This window comes from Sceloporus occidentalis, unplaced genomic scaffold (assembly GCF_023333645.1).
Source record: "Sceloporus occidentalis isolate IW3139 unplaced genomic scaffold, rSceOcc1.0.p SCAF_67, whole genome shotgun sequence".
In the NCBI taxonomy this organism is placed as follows: domain Eukaryota; kingdom Metazoa; phylum Chordata; class Lepidosauria; order Squamata; family Phrynosomatidae; genus Sceloporus; species Sceloporus occidentalis.
In genome coordinates, this window is record NW_028317047.1 from 3,882,015 (window position 1) to 3,899,616 (window position 17,602).

General features: G+C 35.6%; 1 protein-coding gene across 1 annotated transcript in view; it reads left to right on the forward strand.

The window, feature by feature from the left end:
• Positions 1-17,602, forward strand: part of LOC149286664 (POU domain, class 6, transcription factor 2-like) — a 275,293-nt gene that overhangs the window by 77,993 nt on the left and 179,698 nt on the right. Inside the window, exon 2 of the mRNA XM_089493834.1 lies at positions 13,519-13,690. Within this exon, the coding sequence (XP_089349960.1) occupies positions 13,519-13,690 (172 nt within the window). The remainder of the gene's footprint in view (positions 1-13,518; positions 13,691-17,602) is intronic.

A 17,602-nucleotide genomic window follows, 5' to 3' on the forward strand; every position in this document is an offset into this window, starting at 1 on the left:
TAAAGCTAAAGTAAAGGCAAAGTTAAACATCACACTAGGCTAAGAGGAAGCTTTTGGTGATGACAATTCTTTCAGAAGGGACTATTGAAATCCAAGAGAATTTAATTTTGTAATGTATGTTTGGTGGAGGAAATATTTGGCACCTCCTTTACACCTAAATATGCGCTGCTGTTCTTGGACAATACCTTTGGACAAAAGCAAAATAAACGAAGATCTACTACATAGACTAGAAGGCGGGAGTTTACAGTTGAGTGGATTTCATTTTGACTGATGATGCGCAGGAAAAAGCAAATTTTCTGGATGAAATTTTAAATACATTGACACCTTCAGGCATGCCTCCACATAAATTATGTTTTAAAGTTGGTGCAATAATAATGTTGTTTAGACATTTTAATTATAAACAATGCTTAGTGGATGGAATGCAGCTACTGGGAAAAAAAAATAGCAAAAATCTCCTATATGCAGAGATTCTTACTGGCAGCACCAAAAGAAAAACTGGTTTTATTCCCCATATCGATTTGGCACCCTCAGATAGTGATTTTCTTTCATTTTGAAATGAAGGCAATTTCCAGTATGTTTAAGTTATGTAATATATATATATATATATATATATATATATATATATATATAAATAATAATATAATAAAAGTCAAGGTAAGACTTTAAGTAAAGCTGGAATATATTTCAACTTTCCCAACTTGTATTTAGTCATAAACAGTCGAATATCAGTTTTTCTACAGCTACAGACGAGGAAACAGTAAAGGTGAAAATACTTCATACTCTCACGTAGGGTTGCTTGATACCCTCAAGTAAAACACTTTATACCTCAAATGTTGTTTACAAATATATTTTAGAAATTTCATCCCATCCACTGTGTCCACTGTACCGCTGGCTTTATTTTTAAGTGCTTTTATCACCAATATAACAATCAATAGAAAAGCATATGGTTAGGAAATGATGAATAATGTGGGTGTAGCTGCATGCGGAAATTATAACAGAGGAAATGTAACAGTTTAGAGTTTCTGAACAGAGCAGGTAGAACTATCACCCACCATTCCTAAAAATGTTGCCCCTTTTTTGCAGATAGAAATTAATAGTAGGTATTTTACAGGGTTCAGCAACGCATTTGTTACACATGTTGTTTTAAAGTTATTCTGTCCCTAAAATTGCATGTTATAAATTTAAATAGGGATGTATCCACTGTTTGGTGAGATTTGCATTGTTATCATAAAGTCATTTTGTATCCTTATCCACCTGGGCAAAGAGTGTTGAGTACTGGCACAACACAGCCAGGAAGGGTGGCTGGGCTTAGAGATTGTGACAGACCAGACTTACGGTTCCAAGTTTGGGGCTGTGTCCTCTCATTGGTAGAGCCAGTCCTAATACTCAGTGGTGGATGTTGCGGCATAGTGCTTCCCTCACATGATGGTACAAGCAACGGAAATACTAATTGTAGAACGTCTGTGCATAGTAGTGTTTTTCCCATAGAATTAATTGTGATAAATTGAATGTGCTGACAAGGTACTGTTATTTTATGTATTATGGACAAATGTTGTGACCATTATTATCTGTATTTTATTGTTTATTGTGTGGATGTATCAAGTCAGTGGTGTCTTCAGGATTGTTCTGGATAGTTGACAGTGATTAAAATAAAAAAACAGTTTTAGTGGTCCATCAATTTGGTGAAATTATTTGATTTCAAAACTGTAGTGAAAGACTCTTTTTTTCTCAAATAATGTAAGGAGAGACCTACTTACAACCTCCTTAAGTGAATAACTCAGGGGCGTCCAACATGCGGCCCGCGTGAGATCGGCAGCCAGGATCACAAGAGCCCTGCTGCTTACTTGTGGGAGGGTCTATTCTCTGCTTCAGTTCTGCTTCCTCTGTGGGGAGAACGAGGGAGGCCGCTCCCCCTGCTGAAGTCTGTGAGCGGCATCGAGAGCTGTAGAGCAGGTAAGGGGGTGGGGGAGGTTGTGTGAATGAGTATGTCTGATTGAGGGAATGAATCTGTGAATGAATGAATTTGTGTGTGTGTGATAGCATGGATGTGTAAGTGCTGGAACCTAGGCATGATGGGACTGTGATTGCTGTTAGCCAGTACATGCTGAAACCTGGCTAGCTGCCCCCCTTGTGTATTGATGCTGCCAGCAGTATGGGGTCTGCACTTACAGCCACCCTGTACCAGCACGTATTGGCTGACTTGGGATGATAGGAGTGTGATTGCTAACTGCTAACAGCAATCACAGTACCATCATTCCTAGGTTCCAGCATTTACTGGTTGCCTGGGTATAAAAAGAGTGTGTTTGCTGTTAGCAATCACACTCCTATCATGCCAAGTCAGCCAGTACATGCTGAAACCTGGCTAGCTGCCCCCCTTGTGTATTGATGCTGCCAGCAGTATGGGGTCTGCACTTACAGCCACCCTGTACCAGCATGTACTGGCTGACTTGGGATGATAGAAGTGTGATTGCTAACAGCAATCTGCTAACAGCAATCACAGTCCCATCATGTCTAGGTTCCAGCATTCACTGGTTGCCTGGGTATAAAAAGAGTGTGTTTGCTGTTAGCAGTCACACTCCTTTCATGCCAAGTCATATTGTTGATTTTTTTGTGGTGTGTTACTTTTAATAAAAGTGTGGTTACACACTAAAATTGGTCAAAAAATACAATGCCCAGCCAACCAGTACATGCTGGAATCTGGGTATGCCTGAGATTGCTGTTAACAATCCTAATATATAATTTTTTTGTACAATTTTGGTGTGCAACTTACTTTTATTAAAAGTGTGTGGGGGGTCACTTTCAGTTTCGGCTAAGGGAACCCTGAATTTTCGGTTTTGGTCCAGAATTTTCATTTTAGTGCATCCCTAAAATAAATTGAACTATTTTATTTTTACTTATCCAGAATCCTGAAAAAAAAAATCAACAATATGACTTGGCATGATAGGAGTGTGATTTCTAACAGCAAACACACTCTTTTTATACCTAGGCAACCAGTGAATGCTGGAACCTAGGCATGATGGGACTGTGATTGCTGTTAGCAGATTGCTGTTAGCTGTTGGCAATCACACTCCTATCATCCCAAGTCAGCCAATACATGCTGGTACAGGGTGGCTGTAAGTGCAGACCCCATACTGCTGGCAGCATCAATACACAAGGGGGGCAGCTAGCCAGGTTTCAGCATGTACTGGCTGACTTGGCATGATAGGAGTGTGATTGCTAACAGCAAAACACTCTTTTTATACCCAGACAACCAGTAAATACTGGAACTTAGACAAGATGGGATTGTGATTGCTGTTAGCAGATTGCTGTTAGATGTTAGCAATCACACTCTTATCATCCCAAGTCAGCCAATAGGTGCTGGTGCAGACCCCATACTGCTTGCAGCATCAATACACAAGGGGGGCAGCTAGCCAGGTTTCAGCATGTACTTGGCATGATAGGAGTGTGATTGCTAATAGCAATCACAGTCCCATCATGCCTAGGTTCCAGCACTTACACATCCATGCTATCACACACACACACACACACACAAATTCATTCATTCACAGATTCATTCCCTCAATCAGACATACTCATTCACACAACCTACCCCACCCCCTTACCTGCTCTACAGCTCTCGATGCCGCTCACAGACTTCAGCAGGGGGCGCGGCCTCCCTCATTCTCCACACAGGGGAAGCAGGACTGGAGCAGAGAATAGCCCCTCCCACAAGTAAGCAGCAGGGCTCTTGTGATCCTGGCTGCCGATCTCACGCGGGCCGCACCTCGAGGTGTCGCGGGCCGCATTTGGCCCACGGGCCGCATGTTGGATGCCCCTGCTCTATTGAAACCACTTTAACAAAAGCCCCTAATCTTTGTTAAATTCAAAAGTGATTCCCTTAGATCATTATACAGTTTCTGACACTGTCTTCTCAACTCACTCAAATCATCTCATGTCATATCCAGTTGCAACTTTTTTCAAGCTTTCTCCAACAAGACATATTCACTACTTAAACTTATAGTCCACAAAGATTAACAGTTTTTTCATTCTCTCTCTAAACCTCATCTTTCAGCAAACTAATTAACATCAGCACCACCTACAGGTAGCTAGTACTCAAATCTACCTATCCTACCCTGATTTATCTTGACATTTTCTTCTCCAGCATTGCTAACCGGTTATCTGTTACTAGATATAACTTTGTTATATAAAACGTAATCCTTTTAAACACAATAATCTTACTGTCTTCCCCTTCCACCCAAAGTGGAAGTGCTCTATATCCCGCTTTCTCACCCAATATACCATCAATATTCCACCCTTCTAGTTGTCATTTATCTGGCAATACAAAGCTTTTCTCTCTCACACCACAAGCCACCTTGCATAGACACAAATTGGCTTCATGCAAATTATAAGCCCTTTCTTCATTTACAAACCCAATCATGATGATCATACCTCCTCCAGACTGTAAACTTGCATGCTATATCTTATCTTTTCTTCCTAATGTTTTATATGTAAAGTTGTAGGTAAATTATTAATTAGTAGAATATTAAAAATGCTAGCATATAATTATTATAATAATAGAGTGAGTTTGACCTCAGTTTACAAGAATGTGGGGCAAAATCTCCATAATTATATGTTCAGAACTGACCTCCCGTCTTTTCATTATTAAGGAACTAGCTTCCAGTGAAAGGTGAAGTAAAATATAATATAGAAAATTAATATGGGGAGGAGTCACAGAAATATAATATTCTTCTTAGTAGCATTTAAACTCCAATTAATTTATAATAACCTGGTGTAGATGTACAGTATCTTGGCTGGGTGTCGCCCCCAGCCACTTACCTTCGCGAGCACAGTCTACCGTTCTAATGACCAGTATATGATGTGATATCCTGGCATGCTGAATGTGTTGTGTGAAGTATGATCACTGTGGCTGTGCCATTTAGGCACACTGCTCCTCAGTGTATATGAGCCGCTTAGAAAGGAGATCAGAGCCCAATTGGTCCAAGAAAATATGATCTGCTCCCCTTTAGGTAGACAAAGGGCTCCTGAAGCCTCTGTCCTAGGCCTAGCCATTCTAGGCAAGAAAAATCCACAGGATATACCATCATATGCTGTAGGTTCATTAAGTATACTGTACCAAGTAATCTAAGATCTGGAAGAATGGCAATTAAAGTTCGCTTTAATTGACCACTGGTTACTTTCATTTTCAGTTGTGAGTCTTCCATTTTTTTCACATTATTGGTACAGTCATTTTTTTCTTCATCTTGTTTGCTTACTTGTGTACCTCTAGAATTCCAGACATTGGCAAAATTGTATACTGCCTCCCATAACATTTGTCTCATCAACAATACTAATAATCTTAGTAGCCAAATCAACATAGTGAGCTGTAAACACAGCATGCTATAAGGAAATGTCCTGAATTGGCATACCAGACATGTATGCTTCTGGCATTTGAGATCCAGATTACTGTGAATATAAGACTGACTCATAGAAATAGAATGCAGCAGGAGGAAATTGATTTATATTATTCAGTAAAATAAAGTGACTACCGCCTTTCGTGCCATTAAGGAAAGAAGGAACCTATTGTGAATGCAGAATAGGTTTTATCAATGACACCAGGCTAGACTATACATGATAAAAAAAACATTTACCACTGAAGTCAAGTAGCGATTATATCAGAAGGGCAATAGGTGCAGTTCTAACTGACATACCACATAATAACTGAGAATATAGCAAGCATTCAGTGCAAGGCTGCCGCTTGTTGGAGACAGTACTTGATATGTTTTTATTCTGATTTAGCATTTGGCTGTAAGGTATAACCAATTAAGCCATAATTTGCAGTATTTGCAGAATTATGTTATATGCCATAAAATGTAATGTATAGTTTATGGGACAAACGGTTGTCTGCTCAATGAATAGCTATACAATATTTATAGTTTTTGCATAAGTAATTGCAGGTGACCCCTGAATGCAGCATTTGGATACACACACACACACACACATATATATATATATATATATATATATATATATAACATGCATACTTTGTATTTTCTTGATGGAGCCAATACTGCTGATCAGACACAGTGTGGAGTCTTAATGGTGGCATTCATTAAGCTTAGAGCTGTGCTATAATGACATTGGCTGTGCTTAATATATTTTATATAATTTAAAGCAGATATAATTTAAAGAGACTAGATAATGTTTGCATGTATTATAAGGTCTATGAGCAGACCATTTAAAAAGACATTTCCTCAACCTAAGGTGCTGCCAATCGGGTCAGCTTTTTATTTGGTGTATTTCTACAGGTGAGTAAGAATGAAGAAGGAAGCAATTAATATCAAAAAATCAGCAACCGTTTTTTAAATACTAGGCAAACAGCAACAGAGAATTTCTTTTTATAAATATTCATACACGCTTTGAACATGTGCGTTCTGAGTATCTACCTGTGTGAGTGCCAAAAGTGGGCTTCTCCTCGCTGTTACAGATGAGGGAGCCACAGACCTCGAAACCATGGCTTAGAGCAAAAGTTGAAATATATGATCACCTGTGGACCACTAAAATTGAAGTCCCAGGCATACATAATATTGTCAACTGATGAGCATAATTCCTCTGCAGTCCCCTTCCAACCCATGGATGATATAAAGGAAAAAGGATACCTGACAGGTTGACCTGCTCCTACTAATGTAATTATATATTAAGAAAGAAATGTAAAGCTTCTTGGTGTTTTATAAAGTGTTATAATTATAAAAATCTCCCCAGCCCAAGAAATAAACCTACCTGCAGTACTAAATCTAAGATTACTAAATAATCGAGTAATGTTGCAAATACCTTGGAACCTTTAACCAATTAGGGACCAAGGCTGTTGGGGCTTTTTTTACACTAAACCTCTTAAGGACCAGACTGAATTTTTTTTGTACCCTTTGTGACTGAGGCTGTTTTAAGATTATTGCGGTGCTCGTGTTTAGATTTTCTTCTCCCTCGTTTAGTATACCCACAAGTTATATATTGTTTTTTTCAGAGCTTTCTTTAGATCCATTTTTTTATAATATCTTTTTATTTCCTATAAAAATACAATATCAAAACATGGTGAAAATTTTGGAAAAAAACTAATTTTCTCACTTTTATTTGAAAAATATTTTACTCATCTTCAAAAGCTAATGAAAAAAAACTGCTAAATAGATTGTACCTTTTGTCCTCAGTTTAGAAATACCTAATGTTTTTATGTTTTTTGGCAAGTTATGGGGCTATAAGTACAAGTAGCATTTTGCTATTTCAAAACCATTTTTTTTCCAAATCTGGCGATCCTGTCCCGATGTCCTATTTGAGACACCTTTGAAGCAAGCCAATTCAGTTTACCCCCATCAAACTAAATGCCCCAAGATATTTCAGATGCTGGTATTTTAACACTTTCCATGCAGTAATTATACTACTAGTCTTTGTCAAACTTTGTGGTAGTAATTTATTTTGTGGTTTTGCCACACACATTGTACTTCAGGTATAAATGTACAGCTCCTTGTATATGTCACAACAAAATAACACCCCGATATGTGTTCAGAAGCATCTCCTGAGTAGTATTTCAATACTTTTGATGCACTTATTCTAGCATCATCCATTGCCAAAGTTTGTGGTAGTAATTATTTTGTGTTTTTTTTCACACAAATTGTACTTCAGGTATACATTAAGAGCTCCTAGTATATGTCACTGCCAAACAACTTCCCAATATGTGTTCAGATACCACCCATGCATGGGTTTGTTGGGTTGTTTGGAAGGTAAAATGCGCATTTTTCAACATCTAGCCATCCTGCCCCATGTCCTATTTGGGAACCCTGCCAATTAAATTTACCCCAATCAAATTATACATTTTACTACACTAGACACCCTATGGGTATTTCAAATGCTAGTATTTAAACTCTTTCCATGCCAGGGGTTTTAGGACGATACAGTGCTAATTTTAGCACCTACTCATAAAAAGTAAGATTATTTTTAGATTTTTATTTTTTATATTTTGTTGTAAGATAGTTCCCCTGATGGGGATATCACTGCACAATTATTTTTAAATGTTACATTTTTTAAAAAACATTTTTTTACTATTTGTTTCCATTTTTTTCATATTGTACTAATTACATTGCGATTAGAAAGCCATGCTCCATTGACTTGCATGGTTGAATGCAGTACCAGAGTTCTCAGGATGGTCTGTAGAGACCCCTTTGGAAAATTGTTTATTTTTTAATGGGGGTGCCATCTTTCAAGATGCAAAATCTCTCGCGATGGCGCTTGTGACTGCTTTCCAAAAAACTCTTTATCAAGTTGCAAAAAATTTATTTTGAGATAGCAAGTAAGCTGTAAATACCTACTATACCCTAAAGGTAAATGAACCCCCTCTTCCACATTTAATCATACTGCAGTCAGCACCATGACGGTTAAGCAAATCTAATAAATTAGCTAGGGTACTATTACGCAAAGCAAATGAAGCCTAAACATTATTGTTAGTGTAAGCTAATGCTGGTGGTGGCATACCTATTTTATTATTCAGTTGCAAATTAATATTTTACTAACTTTTAATTTGAGCAGTACATTAACAGTAAATAAATTGGAAATTTTCCAACAAACACATGAAAAGTAGTAAAATGAGGCAGATAGAATGGTAATGCATGATAAATTCTGCAGTGTTAATCCATGGGAAAATTAAGTCTAGAGAACATTTGTAAGAAAATCGAAGACAGGGATATATTTAAGCAAAAAAGGGGAAAAAAATTGTGCAGCTAAAAACCTTTTTCTACCAAAAATCTACATAACATGATTGGAAAAAGATTAATGATACAAATAATGTTATACTATTAAGGTATGGTGGGGTTACTACTTTAATCTTAACAGTGATTTAAAAAAAACATGGTTCTATCTATGAATGCAAAAAAAGAAGCTTTATGTATGGTAATATATACTATTCAGTTTCCTTTAGCTCATTTTATAAACCACCTAGAAATGCCATTCATGTATGGTTTATTTGGGTGCATATATGAACATTACAGGTCATTACTATTAAAATAATTTAGATATATTGCACTATAATACTATGTAATTAGCATTGGTGTATTACCAATGTGAAGGAGTGACCAGCTCCTACACTTTACATATTATTTAATTCCCTTATATGTTTTAGATTCCAAAATCGACTCTTTCCTTATGCTGTCAATTTTATCAATGGCCTTGTTTTAATCTTGTTAGGCCATACCATCTGCTACTTCTGTATACCTATATGAGTCAGAAGGCCTAGGGGGATAAATATATTCAACTTTTTGCTCTAGTAATCCTTTCTCATTCAAATCTAACCCATCCAAGGTATATCTGAAAAGATTAGGAATTATATGACAACTGAACTAGGATAAGAAAAATCAAGTTTAAAAAAGAAAGAGCAAGAGGAAAATTTACTGGGTGACAACAATGCATGAAAATCTGAAACATTTTAAACAAGAAAAAATAACTAGATGAAATCAAAACCTTCAAACTCATATTATTAATCAAGTTCACATGCCACCTCGAGACACCCCATGAGAAGTGAGTCCTAACTGAAATATACTATCTCTAAACCAATACAAAGTGGTGTTGCTTTCAAACCAACTTTCTGCGACAAGAAGAAGGGCAGATACGACATGTAAATCAGCCAAAGAACAAAGTACCAGATATATTTAAGACCTCACTCAATGAAGGCTATTGATAGGTCACCAAGTCACTTGAAACCAGTAAGGCAACAGGGTCCCTCTTCATCTGTTTGCATTGGGTGGTATAGTACAAGGGTTGTAACATGCTGTAGCTGCAACTGTGCAAATAGTCTTTAGGGACCTATTAGAAAGTTGCTCCAGACAGTTTGGGACTCCTGTTCTAGATAGATTAATGGAGAGCGGATACTTGTTTGTAAAAAGGAAATATCAACCCCTTAACTAACCAAGTAAACACCTGACAGAAGAGGTGGGAGAACAGACAGGGATGGGTGGGGGCAACAAATTATTTTAGAAAACATATTTCTATATAGTTACATAGTTTAGAAACCATTGTTTTTCAATGAACCACTAAGGGTTACAACTATCTGAGTGCAGATAAGTCTGTAGCGTCTCTGTAACTCTCTGGAAAACATAGGGGTTAATATGTCTGTCTAGGGTTGCACAGTCTAACTTCTTAAGACATTTCAATTTGTTTTAATTTATTTTTATATATTTTGTAAACTTAAAAAAAAATTGTTCCTAGAAATGTTTATTCAGAAAACAGTATGGAAGCAATACTTCCATATGAAAGATGGCAGGTCTTTCTTCAGATCTGCATAAATCCAAAAGCGTCTTAGCTATTTATATATTTTGTTCCTAAAATACCAAACAGGTATCAAATAAAAAAGCAGAAATCTGTGGTGCAAGCACAGATTTGTTGTAAAGGTAGGAATCATTGCAGACATCCAAACAGTTAAATGGTAATAATACAATGAAACATTTTCACACATTGCGATATCTGTAATTATGCTTAATAAATAATCATGATATATAATAAACCTAATAGCCAAACAAATTTATTACACAATTAAAATGTACTTCATTTTCAATGCCACGCTATATGAAATATGCGTATTTAATTTTAAAGGTACATTTCTTATTGCCTATAGGCTGTGGCAGCCAATGAATATATTTACATGTACAGCGCTGGGGAATATGATGGCACTTTACAAAACAATAAATAAAAATAATAATACAGCTGTCACTCTGTCTTAAAAAGGATATCTTATTTTTTTTTCTGTTGAAAGCACAAGGTGATTTTAATCAATGTGGAAGTTGAACAGAGCTCTCGTTGTTTGTTTCTTTGTTTGTAAATTACGAAATCAGCAAGGAAAGACAAAACATTTACCATTTAAATGAACCTTTATATATTTATTTAAAATACACACGTTTTACAATGTGTAAACGCTGTAACACGTGATGTCTCCAAATTGTAAAATTGGCTTTGCAGTGCATTGGCTAAGAATGAGGAGCTGTCTCAAACTGGGCTCATGAGGATTTTCCATGTCCAGCTTATTATTGCCTCCTCTTTATTATTTCTTGACCCCTTTGGTCCGCTACCCAAAAAAATTAAAACCCACTATTGATGCCAGTGTAGACCTTTCCGTTAACATTTCTGTTAGTGCAGACACCCTTAGTTGCAGAAAAGTGTTTTATTTAGTAATTAACAGTGTAAAGAGGAGAGAAGCTGTCATGTTGGTTCTTAAGCTGGGGAATGTGATGAAAGATGATATCAGCAATCCCATCCTTTCCACTTGTTTAGGATTGTCAGGATGAGAAATGTCAGCATTATGAAAGCTCAGCTCTGCTCTTGATATGATAAAACCCTTCAAAAGCCAGCTCCTACCTCTCCTGTTCTCATTCTCCTTCAAGCACCCCTCCCCCTTTATTTTCTTTCTCCTTGTGCCAGTTTTATTTTTATATTTATTTATCTTGTTTTATTAGATGGCAGAAATATAATTCTTTTCTTTCTTCCTATTATAAGCCACCATTTTTTGTTTTATTATATGTTTCACAACCCCTAATGCTCCACTGAAAATTACCTTGTTAAATGACAGTGTTTCAGAGCCATGAATCCTTTCCACCATCTCCTCGGAGGTTTGAAACAGTCAACAGACTGTAAAGAATAAATAATAAAAAAGTATTGATTATTTTGATGACTGTGAGATTCAATTAAGTATTAATTTTGCCCTCCAGTGGACCTATCAAGGTATTCAAACGGGAGGATTTCGACTAAGCTAAATGCATGCTGAGTGCTCCAGCCTTAAATATGGAGAAAATGTGTTTACCTCCAGTATTTGAAGAGGAGTGCATTGATGCACAGAGTCCAATATTTAAGTGCTGTGCAAATTAAGCCTCGGTGACAGTGACATTGTTTGCAGCAATATGAGTATTGACTAAAGAAGTGCATTTGATGACAGCTTAAACTATTTGTATTGATTAACATTTTCATAGATTATCATGTGTCATATCAAATTCACTTTTCAGACATGAATACATTAAAGAACCCACAGGCAAGCATCGACCAATGTGATGATGGGGACATTAGGAGCATCCTTACCCACCTCCTAGCATGCTGGTCACCTGTTCTCTGCATAAGAATCATTTAGGCATGAACTTTGCAATAAATAGCTGTCAGATAACACCACAGGGTCATTTGCACCATCTTCTCTATTTTGTTGTTTTCTTTTATTTTTTTATTATATGAGCCCTTCAATCTCACACATTCTGAAAAGCATTGTGACTGTGCAAAGGGAATAAGGAATGATCCTGTGGAAGAGTCCTTAACCCTACAATGCCCTTTGTCTAAGATGATAATATCGTAGATCTCATCACCAGGAAGTCCTTTTTATTTCTACCTTGTGGGGCCTTAGTGCCGCAAAAATAGAAATAATTGTCATAGTGTTTGTAAGTATAACATTTGTAATTTATATTTTTTAGTTCATCATTTGTTTCTTTTTTATTATCACACCATATATATATTTGATGTATTGATTTACTCTATTGAACATTAAAATGTGTAATATGTGACTTTTCAGAGCTTCATTTCTGTGAAGATGAAAATGACTGGATTATGGACAGAATAGAAGTTTTTTTATTGGCAACAATATAAAAATTATATTTATGGGATCTGTTTGTCTCTATTTATTTTTTTTGTTTTCATTTTACATTAAAGTTAACAATCTGATTTCAGGTTTCTCTGTTAAATTTAGCATATTTTATATTGGGTTTTTTTGTTGTACACCTGCCCAAATGAGTACAGAAAGAACTCTTGAAATTGTCACACTTTGCTTTGTTTTTTAATGTAAGATTAATGTTTACAGAGTTGGCCTAAATTTCCATTGCTATATAACAAACTGCTATCTATTTCAGCTCTAAAAACCCAGGAAAGAGAGAAAGGAAGGAAGTTTGGTTCAATTGCTAATGTTCATCTGTATTCACATTCAAAGCTGTTTTATTCATTAAAAAAAAAAACTAAATGTAAAATTATTCAAAATAATAAATTAGGTTAATCGTATCTAATTAATAAACATTTTATATATATATATATATATATATGAGTAAATGTACTTTAGAAACAATTGATAGATGTAATGGTTGCAGTTTGATTTTTGTCTGCAATAAAAAGGGCATCTGATTTGTTGCATGTTAGTTGAATAAGTAATCATCCCAGCATATCTCATATTTAAAGAGATGCTAGCATGCATGCTTCCAAAGAAGTTCACTCTCCCGTAAGCATTCTGAATCTTTCACATGCTAGTTGAGCTTTAATAGGGTGGGGAGTAATGGAAAACTCATTGGATCTGTAATAGCTCTTCACTTGACTGCAGCCAGCAATAACAACAGGAGCAGCTGGGGAGATAAGGGGAGAGAGAGAGTGTGTGTGTGTCTAAGAGAAAAACAGGGAGCGGGGGAAGGTGTTGGGAGAGAGTATTTCAACACCAAAGCAACCACTTTAGTTTCCTCTTTCCCTCACTCTTTATATCCCCCCCATTCCTAGGATCCAATGATAGCCGGTAAAGTCAGTAAGCCCTTGCTGCTGCTGCGGAGTGAGATGAATGCAGAGTCGAGAGGTGAGGACAAGGCAGCTACTTCAGACAGTGAGCTCAACAAGCCCCTGCTTGCTCCTGTGGAATCAAATGATGGTGAGGACACTCCCAGCAAGCTCTTTGGTAAGTCTGTCTAGGTATTTCATTTCACTTCGATCATACGGTCCAAGGGACCAAAGTCCCCCCTGTGCTTTATAATCATACGCTGGTTTTTATATTTTAGCCTATACCCTTATTCGATTCATTCCATGTGAGCTGTCTCAAAAAAGGGACCTTGCGGTTGCAAAGCCTTAATGTTGTGGTCACATGCAAATTAAGACTAGGTTTTATTAACTCCTTCAGCTCTAGAGCGGCCTGCATTGCTTGCATTTCCAGATCTCTCTAGACACAGAAGGTTTGAGTTGAAGGACAGAGGTGGGTGATGTATGAAACTATGGTTTTCTTTTTTCCTTTATTTTTCCTTTATGGATTTTTCATATTTCGTTATAGAGTCTCAATTTGTTCCTAGTCTGAATGAATTACATAGTATTTAAAAAAATTTTTGTGTGTGTGTCTTTCTCTTCTTTCTGGCTTAGTTAGGGCAAGTGAGTTGCCGGAAATGTTTTGCTGATTAGTTATATGGGGGATATTCTTATTGTTTGGTTTTTAAATTTCAACCTCAACAACTTGTAACACAATTAAAAAAAATAACAATTCCTGCGTTATAATAATTTTGTATTAATTAGCATGTAATCAGCCTCAATCAGTGTAAACGAAAAGCATGAAGCGTATTGCACTTTTCCGAAGACATTTTTATTGATATGTATAACATGCTGGAGGTCCACTTCAGCACCTGTGATCTTCAATTACAAAAGAGAGCAAAGGCTAGGTTGAATGATATTGCTCATGGATGATATATCAGGCTTCAAAGTGTAATTTCTGTGTTGACATTAGGTAATCAAGGGTTTTTTCCGCCCATTTATTTTTGTTCTACAAAGATTTTTCTTCATTTTTTTTTTGTCAAAACTAAAACCTATTCTAGATTTAAAATGTATACAATTTATAATAATTGTAACAAATACATTGTAAAACAAGTAGTATTGTTTCAGTTTTTATCATAACATTTAAAGTGCTTATTTAGCTAAATTGCTCTCCGAAAATATTCAGGCAAGCAATAATTTACCATGATGTTACGACTTTAGATTTTGGAAAGTAGGGTTTGTTACATGTAATATTTGATATTCGCTGAAACCAATAGCATCTTAAATGATGTTGCAGTCCGTCATCCGGCCCCATCTTCCTAAGCTGTAGACACTAGAGTGTGTGCTAGATAGGGTGTTCGGATGGACTGCTCATTTAAACCAAGCCTAAATGTCCTATATCCACCATTAACACTGTTCAATAAGTAACAGATATTTTCTAAAAGGCTCAGTAAATGTACTTTTTTCAATGTGGGATACAATATCGTGAAACACGTTAAAACACATAGGAGACATGTAAATAGGGCGTAAATTATTGGTAAGTGTTTAGCATGGTATATGGAAAAGTTTACATTGTTTGAAAAACAGTTAAGATCAATAAGAATATGTTCTTAACATTTTACATATTTTACCTGTTCGTTTTCAATTAAAGTATGTTTTCCAAGAGCTACAAAGTAATGAATTCACATGGATCCATGAATCATATAAAAATCATATATGATCACATTAATCTCTCAGCCTTTTAAAAACCCTTTGTGTGCCAGTGCGTGCAAGCAAACTACTGATTATACCGCCAATACAGGAGAATTTCCCAACATCATTCAATCTAAAACCAAAATTACTAAACTACTTAATCTCTGCATATGTTCATGTTTCTGGGGTTCTCAATGGTTAAGGGTGTATTCTAAAAAAAGGTTGCACTATTGTGTTATGATTACATTTTCACAAGTACAACAATGAAAACTCAGTGCTGATTATTGGGTCACTTGTATATAAACAGGTCACTTAAATTAAGTGTTCTTGCCTGATCTACATAGCATACTTCTGACAAATAATTGCTTTCCCGTATGTATGTCCATAAAGAAATTGAAAATTTAAAGCTCCAAGCCTTTAATTGATGGATTTGCAAAAAAATGTGCAGTTTTTTATTGTTCACAGTGTATCATCAGAGTTTTGATTTTTACTGTGTATAATAACTGAGATGTAGAAGAAACGCAAATGTAATTTGACAACTAATACAGCTAGCATACATTTTGATTAAATAAGATGATGAGAATGCGGCCTTAGAGAAAAACAGTTCATATATGTCGTATATGTGTCATTTACACCATGACATGCAAACAGAATTAAGTATTCTGTATGAAAATGCAAAAATGAGCGTGTGTGTGTATTTAAAGGTTACGCATATGCCTTTCTTTTCTTGGTAACCTCTAGAAGTTAAACAGGCAAATTAAATGTTTAGCTGTTACTTAAAAAAACACCATATATCAGTATCTATTAAACACAGACAAATATATTTAAAACATTTATGAAACATATGCCAGAAACTGTTTAAGGATTAAGCGATTAAGGATGTGCATGCTATAAAAAGATTGACTAATATACTACAAGTGTCCAAAGCCATGGCTGTTTCACATGCTCCAGTCTGGTGCCTTTGTTAGAGCTATTTTAGGGCGTAAGCATTTAGTGCCTACTGCCCCTTTAAAAGAGAGCACAGCCGCTTCCTAAATTTAACAACTATCCCTCTCAGACAGACACTTGTTTGGGATGATCAGAGTTGGCAATAGAACATAAATCCCCAAATTATAACAATTTTTACTTCTGGCAAACACCTGAGGCTGTATGTACACAGTTTTCCATGGCAATTAAATAGTTAAAAGTTGTCCTGGACAAATGCAGTTTGTGGTGCAGTTTTCTTTTCAAACCATGCCAGTACTGGAGCCCACAACATTTATGTTATTTGAATTTAAGCTAAATTCTGTGAATAATAAAATAAAGATAAAAAATATATACGTACATCATTCTCATTTCTATGGTCAAGATTTTTTTTTACATTTTTATTAACTGTAGTAGTTTTACTAATCTCTGTGTCCCAGAATGTGCTGAGTGCATCTAATGAACCTTTACTAAGAATATGAAGAAGTAGAAGTGCTATGTTAGTGGTACCCAATGTACAATGTACAATGAAAAGTTTGGGTTTTTTTTTTTAAATCCCCTGTGCGTGGATTAATAACATAATAAAAATATTCTAAAGTCCTGGGAGACATGTGGCTGCTTTTTATAGTAACCACAGTTTTAAATTATTTCCTGAAGTTTTTCATAGCTATACCTCTTTTCTTTCTTTCTTTAAATAACTTCTTCCTTTTTCTTTTTGGATCTCTACTTGTTTTTTTTGTATAGGTATATATATACATATGTATATATATTTTATGTTTTTTTGTATATATATATATATATATATATATATATATATATGTGTGTGTATATATATATATATATGACACACAAAGTCCACAAGGCTTGCACTCAGCTTATCTAACTCCCACCAGATTTATATATACTTATAAACTTATGAATAATTATTTATTCTTTTTTTTGTTCCGTACTTCTATTATTATTGAACTGTTTTTTTATATAGCTAATTTTAGTTATATATTATAGTAAACTTTTCTCCATGCTTGGACAGCATTTTACATTTGCGTATAAATCCCAAAGTTAAAGAATCCTTTAACCAATAGAAACATACAGGATAAAGATTACCTGCTCAATGTATAACCTACTGGTGTGTAACCAACTGGCATCTGCACTGGCTGGTTTGTTTTGGGTTGTTTTTTTTAAAGTTTTTTGCTTGTGCCACTGTACCTTGATTAATGATTTCTCTGGTGCTGGGGTATTTTTGGAGTATTTCTTAGCCTGTACAGAGACATGTAACACTTGTTATATTATGCGTATCTCTCCTGTAATTGTATTTTTCAAAACATAAAAACAACTACATTTTCTTTCAAAAAAGTGTTCGCTGCTATGTAACATTATATACTACAATGATGAGAGCCAGCTCACCAGAAAAGTTTGCAAA